We start from the raw sequence: 18,917 nt of genomic DNA, 5'->3' as shown, positions 1-18,917 counted from the left end.
TTTTGATGTACCTATTCATATACAAGGTCCCTGGAAAAGGGCTATACTTAGTACCTACAGGAGCTTAAGATTTAGTTCAGTGAGGTGAGATATAAGAAAATGGTTTCTCACAATACGTTGACTAGTCCTTACTTGGCTTATATTGGTACAAACATAGCAGTATACACACAGACTAACGGGGATATAATATTGAATTTATGGTTGCTTTCTCTGGTGGTGTCATATATTAGTGAAGACAAAGAATTAAAAAAAGAGAACTAACATACTTAGTCATGTCACCTATCATGTGCCAGTTTGTATGGTGCTTGCAAACTCCTGATTGAACAGGAAAGGTTATTTTTGGTCTGTGCCCAGCATGGTCCCTGGCACATAGCAAACATTAAATAAACGCTAGTTAAATTGAATGGAAGATTGAGAAAATATGTGTCTTTATAAGGAAACTGTGAACTGTAAAAACGTAGAAGTTGATTACATCAGACCCATTATTTAGCCTTATATTCTGTTGCCAATAGAGTTATTTCTTTAAGAAATTATGAAATGGCTTGTTTGCCCTTTCTGTTAACTTTGCATGTCTTTGTAACAATTTATGGCTCTGTTATATATAACTTATAAAAATTTATTTGAAAATCATTTTTGTGATTTTCTTCTGGAATTGCTTGTTGTGATTTGTTGCATTAGTTTATTATTTGTTCTACATAAAGTTTTAAATGGAAGTAAACTTTTCTCTGAAAATTTGGAGAAGGGTATAATTTATGGCAATTTCTAGTTTTTCTCATATTTTAGCCTGGGTTCCACAAGGAAAGAAATGAAAATTATGTTTTGGTATTTGGATTCCATACTAAAGCCATGCTCCTGGTACAGAGTTCATTCTTTGGAATATACTGGGAAATGTGTGTTGAAATCTTGAAAATTTTTACTTTAGTGTACATTGCAGAAATGATTCTGAATTAGTTTCAAGAGATTAATAGCTCACAAATTTTAAAAAACAGTGTAAAATGTATACTTTTAAATGTTTGTGGTAAAATAAACATAACAAAAAATTGACCGCTTTAATCATTTTTAGGTGTGAAGTTTAATGGTATTAAGTACATTTATCCTGTTATGCAACTATCATTAGCATCCATCTCCAGAACTCTTTTCCTATTATAAAACTGGAACTCTATACCCATTAAACAGTAACTCTCCATATCTCCCTCACCTAGCCCCTGGCAATCACCATTCTACTTTTTCTTTGAATTTGACTATTCTAGGCACCTGGTATAAATGGAATCACACAGTATATGTCTTTCTATGACTGGCTTGTTTCATTTAACTTGATGTCCTCTGGGTTCATTCATATTGTAGCATGTGTCAGAATGTCCTTTTTAAGGCTGAGTAGTATTCTATTTGTATGTATATACCACCTTTTGCTTATCCATTCATCTTTCGACAGACACTGGATTGCTTCCACTTTTTGGCTGTTGTGAATAATACTGCTAACATAAAATATTTTGGTTGAGTTGCTACTAAATCTTCTCTAAAGGTAGTATCCTCTTTCATTTATGACAGTAGGCATAGTCCAGTTGTAAAGAGGGAATGCTTTGGAGTTGGACTTTTAAGATTCAAATCATGGCTGATCCCTTCCTGTCTGTTTCACTGTGGGCAGATAACCTTTTTGATGTCTATTTTTATTCAACTGCCAAATGCAGATAATAATGGTACCTTACATTATATGGATAAATTAGGTTTTATATATATATTTATCTATATATATATAAAGTGCTTAGAACAGATTTGAGTATTTAAACTCATTTTGATGCTAAGAAGGCAAATACTTGGATTAAATAATACTTCTAATACTTGGATTAAATAAGGCCTTTTCTTTGTGTGAGGTGTTTTGTGGGCAGAGGCAGAGGTAGGTACAAAAAAAAAAAAAAGGGTTGAATACTGGGAAAGTTGCCATTATTATTTTCATGGGAAAGGGTCCTGGTATCTTAACCAGTTATACTCTATGGCTTGACTAACCAGACAAGCCGGAAGAATCAGAAATTGGTCTCTGTATTGCCATCTCTCCCTTATCTTTATTCTATGCCAGCAACTTTCAAAAGCATGAAAATTGGTGGGCTGCAACTTTAGACAGGCAAACCAGGTTATGCAGTGGGTGGCACAGGTTTGTAAGGTCCGATCAGTTGTGACTCAGTATTTTACAGTTTCTTATGAGAAGGTTGGGATGCTAGTTTCCCCTAAAAGAAAAATGTGAACTCAAAAGTGGGTTAAATTTTAAATTGAATACTCAAATCTTGAGGACCAAGTGCACCTGGCCCAAATATTTGTCTTAAATCCAATAAACTGGCCCACATGAATAGTGCACTGGATTATCAGTCCTGATCATAAGTCCCCTACACCATCGTAATGTGGATGCCACAAAGTATGTTGTTTCTGAATATAATTGTACAACTTTGAATGATTCAATTTTAATTCTAGTAAAATTGAATTATGAAAATAGTCAATATAAAAGATTGTGTTCAACTAATAGGTTTTCCTTTTATATATGAATCTTAAGTCATATTTAATACTACTATGCCACTTAACATTGTAACCAGTAAAAAATGGATTCTGGTCAGCAATTAGTGAAATCTTATCTGCTCTTTTGGGAGGATGACTATACCCACAGAATATAGTGAGTAGGGGCATATTTTTGTCAAGATGAATCAGTTATTTAAGGCCATGTAATCCAAAGGGGGGAAAAATCTAAACTTTGTCCATTTGGTTTCCCTAACATTTACTCTATTAGCTTGGCAAATATTTCTTTCATAAACAAAAAATATGTAATTGATTGAAGTGATATCTCTTTCAACCTATTTTACATTTTGTATTCTTTTATTTGACAATAATATTGAGTTTTAAATCAACATGGGTATTAAAATAGTCATAAATTCAGTTAAGATTTAGGGTACCATTTTAATAACATGACCAGTCATCATCTTAAGTGGCTGTATTTCATGTAGTGTTTAATAGTTTTAATAAAATTTAGTACAGGATAGTCAGAGGTGAGGATTTCTGTGTATAAAACTATTAGTTTGGAAATAATTATGACTAGCAATCAAGGATTGCTCAGCCAAGATGGATTCCAGTGAGAAGGATTCTGGGAGGTTGGCAGGATGTATGGACTGGCATCTCCTCTCTCTTTTGACCTTTCCCAAATTCTTCTGGTTTGTGGTAACTTGTTAGTTCCACGTTCTGAACCAGGACCTTCTGTTGTAAGATAACTCATGCAAGTGGTTACTATCTTGCCTGAACAGGGCGGGCGGTTTTGGTCAGTGTTTCCCTTAACAGTCTCTTCGTCTCACACTGGCTCTGCCAGACACAGGCGAGGAGGGGCCAGGGCCTTCCTCAAGCTGCGGCCTTGGCTTCCTCCCCGCCCGCCTGCCCACCTGACAGCTGGTCCATCCCTGGCCCTATGGTGCTCGTGTCCACGACACGAGGTGGTAGTATTTTTATTTTTAAGGTTTGATTTTTTTTTTAATATAGAATTAGGCTTTTTATCTTGTGTCATGTAACAGTCTATTTCCTTACCACCAATATCTTTTTAATTTTGGATTAAATAAATAATTTGGAATAAATAAATAATTTTGTTTTGGGAAAAAAAGACTAATCAAGGATAAGTGGTTTGGGCGACTTAGAACTGTAAGGAAACAGATATTTCATTGACTATCTCTGCCTCTTTAGTTCTCTTTTTTCCTCACGTGAGTGACCTTCAGAAACCAGAGTAGTTATCTTTTAAAGAATAATGACTTGCTAAGTTTGGTAGTAGAATGAGAAGTTAGGGTTGAACATAATACAAAAAGGTTAGTAAGTTTGTCGTAGTTCTCAAACTGCTTAATTCAGGTATTGAGAAAGTTTGTCTAAATTAAGTGAGGATATTTTAATTAGGTTAAATTTTTTTTTTTTTTTTTCAGCCAAACCAAACAGGAAGCTTACTTTTCTCTACCTAGCTAATGATGTCATTCAGAACAGCAAAAGGAAGGGGCCAGAGTTTACAAAAGATTTTGCACCAGTTATAGTGGAGGCTTTTAAGCATGTTTCAAGGTATGATAATTGTTTTGGGTACTAGGTAACCTGTTGTAAATGCCTAATGTGTCCTTTTGCTAAAACTTGCCTTAAGACATTAAAATAAAACAAAGTATATATTTCTTTGAAGTTTTCACTTGAAAAGACTCACCTGTAATGGCATTTGTAAATGTGTTAAATACTTGCTGTGAAGGAAACATTTTTTGAGCTGTTACTAAGGTGGGCATTTGGAGTACCTGAATTTCACCTTTTCCTTAAGTAACCAAAAGCAGCTGCCATTTTGGAATGAAATTCATTGAGAATGAATGAATGTGTTGAATTGAAAATTTGTGTGCTTATAAAACTATCAATCTTCCAACTAATATTTCTGGAAAAACTTAGTACCCCTTTCATGTTGCTTATAATGATTTTAAGGTTTTCTAGTGTGTGGGTGTATGTCATAACATTTTTTAATGCTTTGGAAATATAGAATATTTAAAATAATCATAAGCCTGTTGAAAATTTTGCTACAGAAAAATTCTGAAGGTAGAAATCTGTACTTTTAAAATGCTTATTCCCAAACATTATATGCAAATATTTGGTAGATTACTGGGTAAACATTATTGGGGTAGGCGATTAAATCAATCTAAAGTATAGAATTCAGTGGTGAATGATGATCTGTGTTGAATGATTTAAGGATGAAAATATACTTACCACATGCCCTGCAGGTTCAGTCACAGTAGAAGCATTTTTTAAACAAATTATAGAGTGTGGAAAGAAAAATTACAGAGTGTGAAACACTGCAGTATGTTGCTTTCTTAAATTAATATTATTTATCCTTCAATTTAGATACTCTTACCATCTTTTCAGGTGCTGGTATTTCTTAGAGTTTAGTCCTGGGCCTTCTTCTGGTGTCATATTCTTTACTAGCCCTCTGGGTGATTTCATACATTACATGTATTTATTTATTATCCATACCATAAAAACTGGCAATCTTATGCTTCAGTCCAGATGTTTTTCCTTTTAGTCCTGTATATCCAATTGCCTTTTGATTTCTAGTTGTATGCCTCCAAACATCTCAGACTCACTGTGTCTGTTATTGAACTCACTATGTCCTTCCTCCCTGTCAAACTTGCTTCCTCTCTGGGTTCACTCTGTTGATGAATGGCAACTCCATCTATCCAGATGCCCATGTGAGAAACTAGGTGTTATCTTGAACTCTCTGTGATATAGTGATTCATAATATATCAACTGTCCTTTCTCCTTCACGCCCCTTATCCCTTATAGTACATATAGTTCCCTCGGTTCTTTAGATTTCTTTCCATTCCAATTACCATAATGTCATTTCTGTATAATTACAGTAGCCTCCAGTATTGTTTAATCCACTTAGGAAACTGTAGCCAGAGTTGCAGAGCTGATACAACACTCTCTTGCCTTTGAGTGGTTCTCTTGCCTTTGAGTGGTTCTCGTTTGTCCTAGACATCAAGTCTCAGGTCCTGAGTAAGACTTCAGGTGTTCCTTCATGGCCCAGGCTACCTGTTCAGTCTCCTGTCTCACATTCCCCCTGGCCATCCCCCCACCACCACACTCTCTCACACACACTCTATACACTATACAGTTTAAGCTAACTGAATCTCTTTTAGTTCTTTCTGCCTTAGGCCTTTTAATATATGTTGCTTCTCCCTAGAATTCAATAAAATATTTATTGACCACCTACTATGTGCTAGTCAGTGAGGATACAGTAGTGAAAGACAAAGTTCTGTTCTAATAGAGCTTACATTTTAGTGGATGACAAAGTAATAGACAAGTGAATATATATTAAAATGTCAAAAGATAAGTACTGTGAAGAAACTTAAAGCAAGGAAGGAGCTAGAGAGTGTGATGGTGCTCAGTTGTTTTATGAGATAAAGATTGACTGTTTTGGGGAGGTAGCATTTGAACAGAGACTAAAGGGAGGGATGAAACGAGCCATTTGACTAGGAGGAAAGGATCCTAGGTAGAGAAAAAACTTGGCAGAAACAGTGAGATAGCCATGTGCTGGGCACGTTTGAAGATCAGCAAGGAGATTTATATTTAGGAAATGTGGACTGATAGGTAGCCAGGAAGCAGAATATGTCCACTTTGTGGCCCAGGATAAGAATTTCGCTTTTATTCTTGGTATGATTGGTGGTTCTTAGAGAACTGAGAGCAGTATGATAAGATTTACTTTAGTAGGGAATAGAATGAAGGAGATAATTGTGGCTCATTCTATAGTGGTAGTGATGAAGGCGGTGGGAAGTGGTTGGAAGTAGTCTGCTTCCCACTCCCCTGTATATCCAGTCTTTAGAACTCAGATTAAGTACATCATTTCCTCAAATACCCCTCCTCACATATCCTTCCTGATCTCTCTTGAAGTGGACTGTGTCTCTCTGTTAAGCCTATTTTTAACACCCTGTTCTCTTTTGTGGCACTTATAAAAATACAGCTGCCATAAAGCTCCATTTGTATCTCCAGTGTCAGAGATAGTACCTTGATCAATAAATATTTGTTAAATAAGTTTAAAAATCACCCATTAGAAATCTTCCTTAGCTTTATGTTCATCCCCCATTAGGTTAGGGGTATCTTCTTGATAACCCCTAGTCACCAGTACTAACACTTTCATCATTTTTTGTTTAATAATATGTCTCTAAGCTCTTTAAGGGAAGCAGGGAATATGTCTATCTTAGTCACTTCACCCCTAAACTGCTGGTCACATAGTGGAACTCAGTAAACATTTGGGCAGCTTTTTTCAGGGAATGAGTGTCATTGTATTTAAAATCACCATTTTCTTTGCAATAGCACTATGCATTTTACTGTTAATATTTTTATCTTTCTTTAGTGAAACTGATGAAAGTTGTAAGAAGCACCTTGGAAGAGTGTTATCTATTTGGGAAGAAAGGTCTGTTTATGAAAATGATGTATTAGAACAACTTAAGCAAGCTCTGTGTAAGTATATAATCTTTTATCATTATCTCTTCATTAAAATGTATTCTCTGATTAAAACTTAAATGTTCTTTCAATTCAGATGGCGATAAGAAGCCTAGGAAGCGAACATATGAACAGATAAAGGTGGATGAGAATGAAAACTGTTCCTCTCTAGGATCTCCAAGTGAACCACCACAGGTAGTGGCTTTTCTCTGTTAAGGGAGTTAATTGCTAGTACTTCATGTAGCCATCAAGCTTTACTAATTTCAGTGTTTTACTTCTGTAAATTGACTTTTATTATAATTCTGGGTACAGGAAAGAAGCTATGTGAATAAGTCTTATTTTCTGATTAATACATTGCTTATGTTTAATGTAGTGTGCTGTATATTGTATATTAGGCGCTTACATTTTGCGTAGAAAGAGTATTTGATTGCTAAGTATAATTAGGTCTGATGAGATATCTACCATTTAAAGTTTCCTTTTAAATAAATAAAACATTATAAGACTATTTTGTTGTTTGATTTAAGTATGCTAAAAATTCCATGCCTAGAGATAAGCACCACTCTTTTAAGTATTTTTGCTTTTAAACATGTAAGAATGCATGTTAGAGTTAACGAGTATGTATTCATACAGTTCTATGTAACTATATAAAACCATGTAGTTCCATGGTAATAAAATAAGATGAATCAGAATCATTATCTTAATACTCCATGTCCTCCCAGGTTGATACAATATAGCATTTTCTAACCATCAGATGATTCCAAAAAGACATTTTTACCTTAATTATGTGGGCATTGAGTCTTAAAGCTTCCTGCTTCTATGTTTCAAACATATAGGAGGGATAGATAAAATTTTAACGGAGAAAATGAAGACATAGCCATAGTCTTAAAACAAGGTAAATATTGCCATGGGCTACAAATGGTACAGAAACATAACTCAAAATGTGAGCCAGAGTATGGTTCCTGCTGAGCTTGTGTCTGGAAGCAGACATGGTTTGCATAAATTAGTATCCTGTAGAGTAACAAGAACTTAAGGAGTTGGAGACCTGGACCAGAACTCACTGCGTGAAACCTGAAGGTGGATGGAGCTCTTTCCGCCATGAAAAGAGCTTGAAATAAAGATACAACCAATTACTGCCTGGAATTGTGGATTTATATCAGTGTTAGTACTTAGGAGGCAGAAAGAATTTGACTGAGGGTCTCAGCTAGTACCTGAGTCAAGCCCCTGTTGGGGCTTAATGACAGGAATGCTGAAGCCCATGTGGTCACCATGGATAAGAGCTTGAATAGAAATGTGATAGGAACATAACGTTTGGAACAACCAAACGCTAAGGCTTATATTTCTCTCTGTTTGGTAATAATTCAAGACAAGCCCCGTAATGACTCCATGAACAGTATTTTACCCCAGTTCTAAATATAGGGTCTTACCCTCTCGTATTCTACCTCATGAAAGAGTAACCTAAGTTGTACTTCCTGGAGTTTCTGAGTAACCACCTGACTCTTCTCTAGTATTTGTTGTGTAAAATGCTGTCGCGTTTTGTTTTATAATGACCATTTTCAGATTAGTTGTACTGCTTAATTCTCAGTGGTTCAGCTTTATAGTTACCATTTTATATATGTCATTCTTTATAAGAATGGCTAAAATTTCTCTTTATAGAATGTAGTTGAACTCATTTCATTCTCCTCTATCAGGAAGTCCTAGGCTAGTGTTGTTTCAGACAACTTTGCTTTCTTATCTGGATCCTTGACTGAGCGTTGGGAGAATTAGCTCATGTAGGAGTGTGAAGGTGCGATGAGAGTAGGTTGTAATTAAAGCATGCGTACATCGTCAAAACCGTAAAGCCAGGTTTCTTCTTAGAACTCCAGAAAATTTTAGAACTTTCTAAGACTGATTAAAAAATAAAAATATATAAGTTGTTTGGGATACCATGAGAAACAAGCTTCCCGGTAATTGTCATTGCTCTTAAGCTCACTTTCATTGTAGAGGGGAAATATAACAAAATTATTTTTTTAAATTTTGGGATTTTAAACATGTAGTGGTGAATTAAAAGCACACTTGGGATAGTATATTTCTTATTAGGTTCCACTCATTCTTATCATGTTTGATCATTTGCTGTGTACTAGACCCCAGTGATAGCATTTTTTATAAGGGAATAACTTAAAATCAGTTACTGGCTGTCGGTGTCATCTAAATATATACACAGAATTTGAATATCCTATGTTTCCTATATCCTATCATGTATGTGTGTAATTTCCTAGTGTTCTAGAATCTAGGCTTAGAGATGAAAAAAAGAAGGAAAAAAGAAAAAGGGAGGTGGGATGGGAATGGAGACTAGCAAAAAGAAAATTTACTCCATTTTCTTTGGAATAACTTTAGATATATTATGAATTGTGAAATCATCAGCAGAGACTTGCCCTTCCCTCCTAATTATAGCTGGTATGAAAACAGTGCAACTAAAATATTCTGATGATAAAATACTGGTTAAGCATTATATAAATATTAGTCACCAGATGTATGGAACTTTGTAATATTTTAATGATCTTAGTAATAAACCATAGGATAGTTAAGGTGCCATATTTGAACATACATATTCCAAAATTACATTTCTCTTATGCTTTAACTACTTTATTGAGAAATGGAATTTGGGGGGCTCTTGTATGTTGTGGTAGATGATGATTTGTATCCCCCATCCCCCAATATCAAATTTAATACAAAAAATTCTTATGTATAATGATAATACAGTGACTATAGCATATATAAAACTTGTATTCTCCAGGTTGAAATTATAGCCTACCTTTTACCACTGTATATATTTGGCTTATAAATGAATCACATTTTAATAGTCAGATAATTATTTTTACAGTATCTGTCTCCACCACTAGAAATATCTATATGTTCCCAATTTATATATTTCCAATACCTAATATAGTGTAGCTTTTTTCTTAATATGTGAAAGAAATGGACTCTGAAAGCAGTTTAAACTAATAAATAGCCCATAAGGATTAAGGAATATGAAATAAATTTCAAGTCTTTTATATTTGTTTAAGCTTCACTAATTTTGGTTCTAAAGTTGTATAACTTTTTAGACTCTAGATCTCGTTAGAGCATTACAAGATCTAGAAAATGCAGCTTCTGGTGATGCAGCAGTTCATCAAAGGATAGCTTCTTTGCCTGTTGAAGTTCAAGAAGTATCCCTACTAGATAAAATAACAGGTAAGAAAAGAAAATGTGATCTGGAACTTTTTTGGGAGTTGGAGTAAGGAAACCACATATGGCATTGTTTTTGTTGTGTAATAATTTCGTTATTCTGTGCCTTTCTTAGATAAAGAATCTGGAGAAAGACTTTCTAAAATGGTAGAGGACGCTTGTATGTTGCTGGCAGATTACAATGGAAGATTGGCAGCTGAAATAGATGATAGGAAGCAACTCACTCGAATGTTAGCAGATTTTCTTCGTTGTCAAAAGGAAGCCCTTGCAGAGAAAGAGCATAAATTGGAAGTGCGTAACCTTTTCCTTATTTAGTGCTTATTTATTTAATTTATTTTTGGTAGGAATTTTAAAATAGCTTAATATTCCTGAACATTTTGCATTTTTTGGACATAGATCTTTTTAAACAATGGCCCAGGTAAGCTACTCCTTGCATTAATTGGTTTCTTTTTATTTGAACCAAATCAATCTGCCTAAGTAAATTTAGAAATTTGGAATTCGCAAAATTGGTTGCATTTTAAAATTATTCACGTGAAATTCCAGTAATAGTATTTCATCTTCTGAGCTTAAACCTTTATCTTCAAGAACAAAAATAATGGGAAAATAACAGTTGGTATAAAGTCTGGTGTCAACTACAGTAAATTATGGTTGGACTTAATTTCTGTCCGACTACATGCAGTCTTTTGGGTATACAGTTATGAAATAAAGACTTTTTGCTATGAGTATCCCCAGTCTCCCTGTTCCTGAACATCATTTTTGTTTGGGAAGGTAGTCTTCAAGTTACTCCTTTATTCCTATCCCTGATTCTGATGCTTAACATATTCCTACCCGACTCTTGGCTCAGACACACCCTTAGGTAGAAAGTTATTATTGTTTCTTTAAATTGAATGATGATTGATACTGTTGATGAGAAGTCTGGACACCCCTGGAAGGTGCAGGGGTTAAAAGAAGAAACACTCAAATTTCCTTTGAGCAGAGTAGCCATTGTCAGGGGTGGATGAACCAGATTGGCTTTATTTAAAAGAATCTTCCATTTGATTAGTTCTTGTTTAAATTGTTTGCTGCTGTAGCAATTTCTTTTTCAAATAATATGTAGGAGAATTTCTCATATGTCCGGATCCCTTTTTTAAGACAGTTCTCTTTAAATTTGTAGGTATGTTATGATGCTGCCTCTGTTAAGTTGCTTTTATTTATTAGAGTTTAGTTCTTGTTTCAGCAGTCTCTAATTGTGCCAAAGATGATTGCCATCTCTACCTGTGAAAGCAGTTAATTAGTATCAGCAGCAGAGCTCTCCCACCCCAAATTGTAGCACTGTTTAGCATTGCACCTTTTCAGTCTGCCCCTCCTCCGCTCACATATACAGACTCATAGTTGTTGGCATTGTACTCTACCTTCAGAGAGGCTGCCCAATTTTACATAGAAAGGAAAAGATAGAATTTTTCAAAAAAGTACATTTCATAGTTAACTTGCCAGTTTTTGATCTTGTGATGGAACTTCAATCCTAAACATACTGTTACTTGTTTTATTGTTAGCAGAATTAAGGGTAAGTAATGTCATACAATTTTTGTCTTTAGTCTTTGGTATGGTTTCTTTAACTTCTATTGAGCTTCTGTTGCAGGTATTGGACATGGGCGTATCTTCTAACGATGTCATCATCATTAGCATATTCTTCCTGCTAAAAATAAATATCAAAATCCAAAGCCTGAATTGTCTCATGTTTTTGAAAATTGAAGACTGAAGCTTTGTTATTCTACTGCATACTGCTTTCTCACTTAAACTGGTTATATATCACTCGTTACAAAAATAGCATTTATGTTTGAAACGTGTAGAAAAAAGACCAGATACCATCCCACTTTAACTCCCTCTTTTCCCAGTGCCTTCCAGCCAGAGTTCATGATTGATAATTATAGGTGGTGAGGCTGATGATAATAATGGCAGTAAAATTTACCATGTGTCAGGTACCAGCTGGATTTCATGATTGATAATTATAGGTGGTGAGGCTGATGATAATAATGGCAGTAAAATTTACCATGTGTCAGGTACTTTTCTAAGCACTTCACATGTATCAACTCATTTAATCCTATGTAGCAGGAAATGTTATTATCCAGATTTTACAGATAAAGGAAACTGAGGTACTGGGAGATTAAATAACTTGCTAAAGGTCACAAAGAGGTAGTGAGTTGTTTAGAACCTAGGGAGTCTGCCTGCAAAATGACAATTTTGCTTTCAGTTTTTGCTTAAATGTACGATTACAGCAACAGCTAAAGCCCTCTCTCCAACTCTGTTTCCTCCCTCCTCGGAGGTAATCACTTTCTTAAAATAAAGTGTTCTAGGAACTTTTTTGTTGTTTTTTAGCATGACTGGATTTTCATATTATAAATAAACCACCTAAATTATGTCAAACGTTTCTTACAAGTAAAAAATATTTAGATTTCTAATAAACTAGGAAATTATTCCATATAACTCTTTGTAAATTATCATTTATAACTATGTGATTCTTGTGTCAGAAGATGTGAAAATGAGTTGAGTTATTTAGATACTTTTTTGTACCAAGTAGGTGGTATCCCTTTGAAGTTGAGGCTGAGAGGTCAGGATTTATACTTACCATATCAGCTGTGATAGCATCACATAGTTTTCACTTATCAGGCATCTTTGAACATCAACTGTGATTGACTAGGTATTGACATGTCATTAATTGCTCTTTAAAAAAAAAAGACATAAATTTAAAGTATCAGCTCAGGAATTGGCTATTTCATATTTCTTAAGGAAGCCACTGTTAAAGCATTTGTAATGAATGAAAACATGAAGTGTTTTCAAAATTTTTGAAAATTATGAATCATTTTTTAAACTTGTAACTACCTTCAGCTGGTTATTAAAGCAGTTAACTTAAAATAGACTAATAAACCTAATTAATAAACCTAATTTATGTTTAAAAATCTATTTCATAGATTGCTATGGGAATCATTCACCATGATAACATCTTTGTTGCTCAATTTTTAATACTTTTTTCATGATTCAATTGGTATAAGAAAACATGCTTTTATAAAATCCCAATTTAGACTTCCATAGAAAATTGGAAATCAAAGTTTGATGACTCTTAAAAGGGGAAATCAAATCATAGTTCCAAGTTCTAGAAGTCAGGATGGGAAAGCTGTCAGAAAGGATAGTGTTTATCTTTTGTAGTCTTACATCAGTATATTCAGAGTTACCTCATTTAAAAAAAAATGAGGGGGGCTTCCCTGGTGGCGCAGTGGTTGAGAGTCCACCTGCCGATGCAGGGGACACGGGTTCGTACCCCGGTCCAGGAGGATCCCACATGCCGCAGAGCGGCTAGGCCCATGAGCCATGGCCGCTGAGCCTGCGCATCCGGAGCCTGTGCTCTGCAATGGGAGAGGCCACAGCAGTGAGAGGCCCGCGCACCGCAAAAAAAACCCAAACAAAAAAAATGAGGGCATAATCATTTTATGAATGTTGTTTATGTCAGTCCCTTCTCATGGTGTCAGATTGCATCCATTGAGTTGCTTTAAGTTTTGTGCATTATAGGTAGTACCAGAGAGAACATCCTGGTGATGCAGGTTTGTACAGCTGTGCTAGTATATCTGTTGGATTGATTCTCAGAAGTAGAATAAAATAGGTGGGTCAAAAAGAATGTCTGTTTAAATGTTGATAATGTACTCAAGCCCTCCAAAAGGTTTTGCCTTTTTAAACTCCTTGAAGTATAAGTGCATCTTTTCCTGCACAACCTCACCCAACACTGAATGTCAGTGATCTTTAAAATTTTTGCATATCTGATAGGTTAAAAAAAATTTTTTTTATTCACTCAGATTGGTCATTTAAAAATATTTATTAGCCTTTTTATTTCTGCTGCAAATTTCCTATATCCTTTGGCTACTTTTCTGTTTGGTTCTAAGTTTATGGTTCTAAGACAAATTAATATTTGTCTTTGCCTTTATAGATTCTAGGTTTTTTGGATATAGTTAAGATCGCCTTCTCAATTCATAAATACAAGTTTTCTATAGTTTTTTTCCTCATAATTTTATCCATTAGGTTTTTTTGTTCATGGTATATATGATGTAGGGATATAACTAATTGTCTGAAAGTGATAGTAAATGTCCCGTCATTTATTGATTAAAGATTAGTCAATTAATGACAGTCTATATTTTACTATATTGTAAAATGCCATTTCTGTCATTTATTTCTATATATACATGTGTATACATGAATGTGGTCAGTTTTCTGTTCTACTGGCTCATTTGATTTACCCACATTTAGCTGCTTGGTAGATTTTTGTTTTTATTTTCGGTATTTTTCATGTCTGTAATTTTAGCTAATCATTATTGTGCATATGAATTATATTTTCTTCCCACTTATTATCATATATATTTGCCTTCATAATTAATATTTTAAATGACATTTTGCTAAGTAGACTTTTTTTTTTTTTTTTTTTTGCGGTACACGGGCCTCTCACTGTTGTGGTCTCTCCCGTTGCGGAGCACAGGCTCCGGACGCGCAGGCTCAGCGGCCATGGCTCACGGGCCCAGCCACTCCGCGGTATGTGGGATCTTCCCGGACCGGAGCACGAACCCGCATCCCCTGCATCGGCAGGCAGACTCTCAACCACTGCGCCACCAGGGAAGCCCAGTAGACATTTCTTAATTGGTCTTTTTAAGAGGGCTTGCTTTTATAAAATTTTGTTTTCCAAAATGTTCAATTTCCATTTTTTTAAGATGCTTAAAGATCAATTTTGTTTTGCCTGAGACATTTAGTGATTAGAAATGCTTAATGTCATCTCCCAATATAGGATATAAGAATGTTTGAAATATATAGCACTGAAAATGCAAATTTAAAAGTCTGTTGCTGAAGGTGTTGTTTTCATGTAGCTTTTTTGATGGTTATTGATTTATCAAATTACAAATACCATTCAAGGGGATAGTAGGAAGAATATGGAGAACTGCTTATGGAATCTTTCATCTGTGGTTCAGTTATTTCTTTATATTTTACTTTGTTTTTCCATTGAAATCATATTGATTTCATTTAAATTTAAAATTAATTTGATAAGATGGAGCTATATGGATTTTTTAAAGGAGCAAATGTTACTATTAATGATTTCTTAGATAATTTTTCGAGATCGAAATATCATTAACTCTAAAAACTTTTTATGGTTAATTTATCCATTAGTCAAGAATCATGTAATCTTTTAATTATTTTTATTAATTATGCAAATAAGCTATTTTCATCATAGAAAAAAGCTACATACGCAAAAGGCTTAGCGCCATGTATTGGGTCCATGTATTATTTTGCATATTGTCCTTTTCATGTAATATTTTATGTTCATCTTATCATGTCGGTGCTTTCCTTTTTAATGTATGGATATATCATAGCTATCTGTTCTTTATGACCAATTGCTTTCATTGGTTTGATATTATAAACAGTATTGCAGTGAACATCTTTTTTTTTTTCTTTTTTTTTTTTTTTTTTTGGCCATACCACGCGGCTTGTGGGATCTTAGTTCCCCGACCGGGGATTGAACCCAGGCCCTCAGCAGTGAAAGCACCGAGTCCTAACCACTGGACCGCCAGGGAATTCCCAGTGAACGTCTCTTTTATTAACCCTTTACTCACTTATTTTTTTTAAATAAATAAATTCATTTATTTATGGCTGTATTGGGTCTTCATTGCTGAGCGCAGGCTTTCTCTAGTTGTGGCGAGTGGAGGCTTCTCGTCGTGGCTTCTGTTGTTGCGGAGCATGGGCTTTAGGCTTGCAGGCTTCACTAGTTGTGGCACGTGGGCTCATTAGTTGTGGCTTGTGGGCTCTAGAGCTCAGGCTCAATAATTGTGGCGCACAGGCTTAGTTGCTCCGTGGCATGTGGGATCTTCCCGGGCCAGGGATCGAACCTGTGTCCCTTGCATTGGCGGGCAGATTCTTAACCACTGTGTCACCAGGGAAGCCCCCTTTACTCACTTATATCATCTCTTGTGATAAACCCCTAAAGGTGAAATTGCTGATTCATGTTAAAGACTTTCAGTAAGATTATACTAGATCATTGTCTTCAGTGATTCCCGGATAATCATTATCTATATAGGTCTTCTCTTCTGAGCCATTCCTTTTCTCTAGAGAAAATGTTTTAAGTTTGCTGGGTAGCTAACATAGGGCATCTGTATTCAGAACCTCTTAGCTGTGTGATTTGGATCTCCAAATGCAGATCTTTGGCTTAGTTTCTTATCCCTCATTTTTTGGCTCTATGGGATGAGTTTGAACAGATTGATGTAAAGATATCTATTTGATCTTCATTGTCAACCTTAAGACTCACCGTTATATTTCAAGGAGGTTGATGCCCCAAAGTCCTGAGACTTTCAAAATTACTCAGGGTGAATTACATTATTTTTGGTCATTATCCCTGTTTCAGTTTTTTCCGTCTTTCAAAAATTTCAGAACATTTGTGTACTGTGGTTCCCTCTTCTCTGTCTCTGTGGGTTTCTGCCCTTATAAATTGTTTTATTATTTTAGTGACTTTTTGGGAGGAGTGGAGATAAACATGAGTTCACTTTGTTATATAAATGGAAGACCTTTTGTGTCTAATTAAATAGAACTAATAATATGTTTCATAACTCCTGCCAAATTACTCTTGTCTGTTGCCTGGATAACAACTGATATTCCTATTCCCTCTCTTAACTGTCTACATCACTGCAGCCAGATTGATCTTTTAAGAAAACAGGTCTCATCATTCCCCTATGTAAAACTCTCCAGTGCTTCCCATTTCACTTCTGGATATTAAACTCCATATAAGGCCTATGAGGTCACTAGTCTTAAGTCTCCATTTAACCTCATCTTGTAACCATCTCAAAGGCATCCATTTTGCTCTTTAAGCAGATGAAGCAAGTTATGACACCAGAGCTTTTGCTTTGCTGATTGCTAACAAGGTGGCTGGAGTGCTCTCTCCTAATCTTTACTTAGCTGGTTCCTTTTTTCATTCAGGTTTAAGTTCCTCTGTCACCTCTTTAGAGCCCTTCTGTATCCATTTCATTTGATTCCACCTACTCTTCTCCTGTATTACATTACTGATTCATGCCAATACATTGCTCCCTACCACTGTATTACATTGTCATTTTTGTTTTTTTAATTTTTTCTTCATGGAACTTACACTGCTTGAAATTTAAAACTTTGTATACTTAGTTATCATCTGTACCTGCCTGGAATGTGAGCACCATGAGAAGAAGAACTTTGTTTTGTTTTTCATGTTTATTGCTATATCCTAAGTGCTCGGAGCAGTCCTTTTCCCCTGGTAGGCAGTCAGGTGTTTTTGTTGAGTGAGTAAATGATAGTTGGCCATCGAATGATGAATGAATGAATGAATGCTAGTACAAATGTAGTTTGCAAGGAGTATGTAATGTTTATATTTTAAATTGGTGATTTCTTTTGTAGTTAAATTACAAAAGAATGATGCTTTGATAAAATGATTAAAGATACTTGATGTTTTTGAAGAAAGTCGTATCCAGCACAAAATAGGTTAACCAATTTTTTTTTTTTTTTTTTTTTTTTTGTGGTACACGGGCCTCTCACTGTTGGGGCCTCTCCCGTTGCTGAGCACAGGCTCCGGACGCGCAGGCTCTGTGGCCATGGCTCACGGACCCAGTCGCTCCGCGGCATGTGGGATCCTCCCGGACCGGGGCACGAACCCGTGTCCCCTGCATCGGCAGGCGGACTCTCAACCACTGCGCCACCAGGGAAGCCCGGTTAACTAATTTTAAGTCATGTTAGTATAGCCCAGTACTTTAAAAAAAAGTGGTTGTGTGTTCAAGGACTGTGAATTCTAGAACTGCAGCTGAGCATTTTGAACTAAAGAATGAATGACCATTTTGAAATTTTAAAATTATTTTACCAGTTTGCCCTTTTTTTTCCTTTAGTAGAGTAACACATTAACAACATGTTGGAAAACATGAATGACAAATGAACAGTAGTACTCATGAGTCCATAAGTGCAGAATTTGTAAGCATCACAGTGCTACCTGGTGGAAGAACTGGAGCTACAAATGAAATCAGACCTTAATCCTGTGTTTGTTCATTAGGCTCTAATTGCTCTCTGCTTGTTAACTCCTTCGTGGAATAGAACTCATAATAGTAATATCCTTCAAGAGGGGCATTGCTCTCTCAGCTTGCTGTAGCAGCTGAGAATTACTAGGAATGAGATGAGATTGATAAGTAGGTTGGAACCAAATTGTGAAGGGAGTGAATGGCTGGCCGAGCAGATGGTTATAGTAGTCCAGAGGACAGAGAGGACTGGTAGTAGTAGTGTTTGGAGACCTGGTTATAGTTGCTAAGTGGATTAGAATGGCGAGAGATTTACAATAGGGAGACCAAGATATGACTTGATTGGAAATTTTTATATTGTGGGTAATGAAGGCCTGAACCATAGTTGATGATAGCAGTGAGAAAATAAAGGAATGGGCAGGTATGGGGAACAATTAAATCACCATAATTTGTTAATTGGGTCTGAGAAGTAGGAGGAATCAGTGATAAATGAGATATTGAAAATGATGGGGCACATAATTCTGGCACTGACTAAGAGGATATTGAACTAGGGAGCTAGTTTGGGGGGGGGAAAGGATGATTTTGGTTTTAAGTAGATCAATAAATTTTAGTTCTTTAAAAGAAATTATAGAAGTAGTATGTGCTCCTCATGGTTTAGAAACCATTGGTAAGCACAGAGGCCCCCTAAAGTCTCATTACCCCTTAAATAAC

At 35.5% G+C, this 18,917-nt stretch overlaps 1 protein-coding gene across 2 annotated transcripts in view; it reads left to right on the top strand.

Moving 5' to 3' along the window:
* The window catches only part of RPRD1A (regulation of nuclear pre-mRNA domain containing 1A), a gene marked incomplete at its 3' end in the record, with an annotated part of 72,899 nt that overhangs the window by 27,674 nt on the left and 26,308 nt on the right, over nucleotides 1-18,917 (top strand). Inside the window, exons 2-7 of one of the 2 annotated variants that reach the window (XM_082668273.1) lie at nucleotides 3,939-4,068; nucleotides 6,887-6,993; nucleotides 7,073-7,170; nucleotides 10,059-10,185; nucleotides 10,295-10,470; nucleotides 11,798-11,917. In XM_082668273.1, coding sequence (XP_082524399.1) covers nucleotides 3,939-4,068; nucleotides 6,887-6,993; nucleotides 7,073-7,170; nucleotides 10,059-10,185; nucleotides 10,295-10,470; nucleotides 11,798-11,917 — 758 coding nt within the window. Of the gene's footprint in view, nucleotides 1-3,938; nucleotides 4,069-6,886; nucleotides 6,994-7,072; nucleotides 7,171-10,058; nucleotides 10,186-10,294; nucleotides 10,471-11,797; nucleotides 11,918-18,917 lie in introns of those variants that run through there. The other variant, XM_082668272.1, reaches the window with a different exon arrangement.

Source organism: Grampus griseus, assembly GCF_964374135.1.
Source record: "Grampus griseus genome assembly, chromosome: 12".
Taxonomy (NCBI): Eukaryota; Metazoa; Chordata; class Mammalia; order Artiodactyla; family Delphinidae; genus Grampus; species Grampus griseus.
The sequence above is the reverse complement of the archived record's forward strand: the minus strand, read 5'-3'. Positions and strand labels throughout refer to the sequence as shown.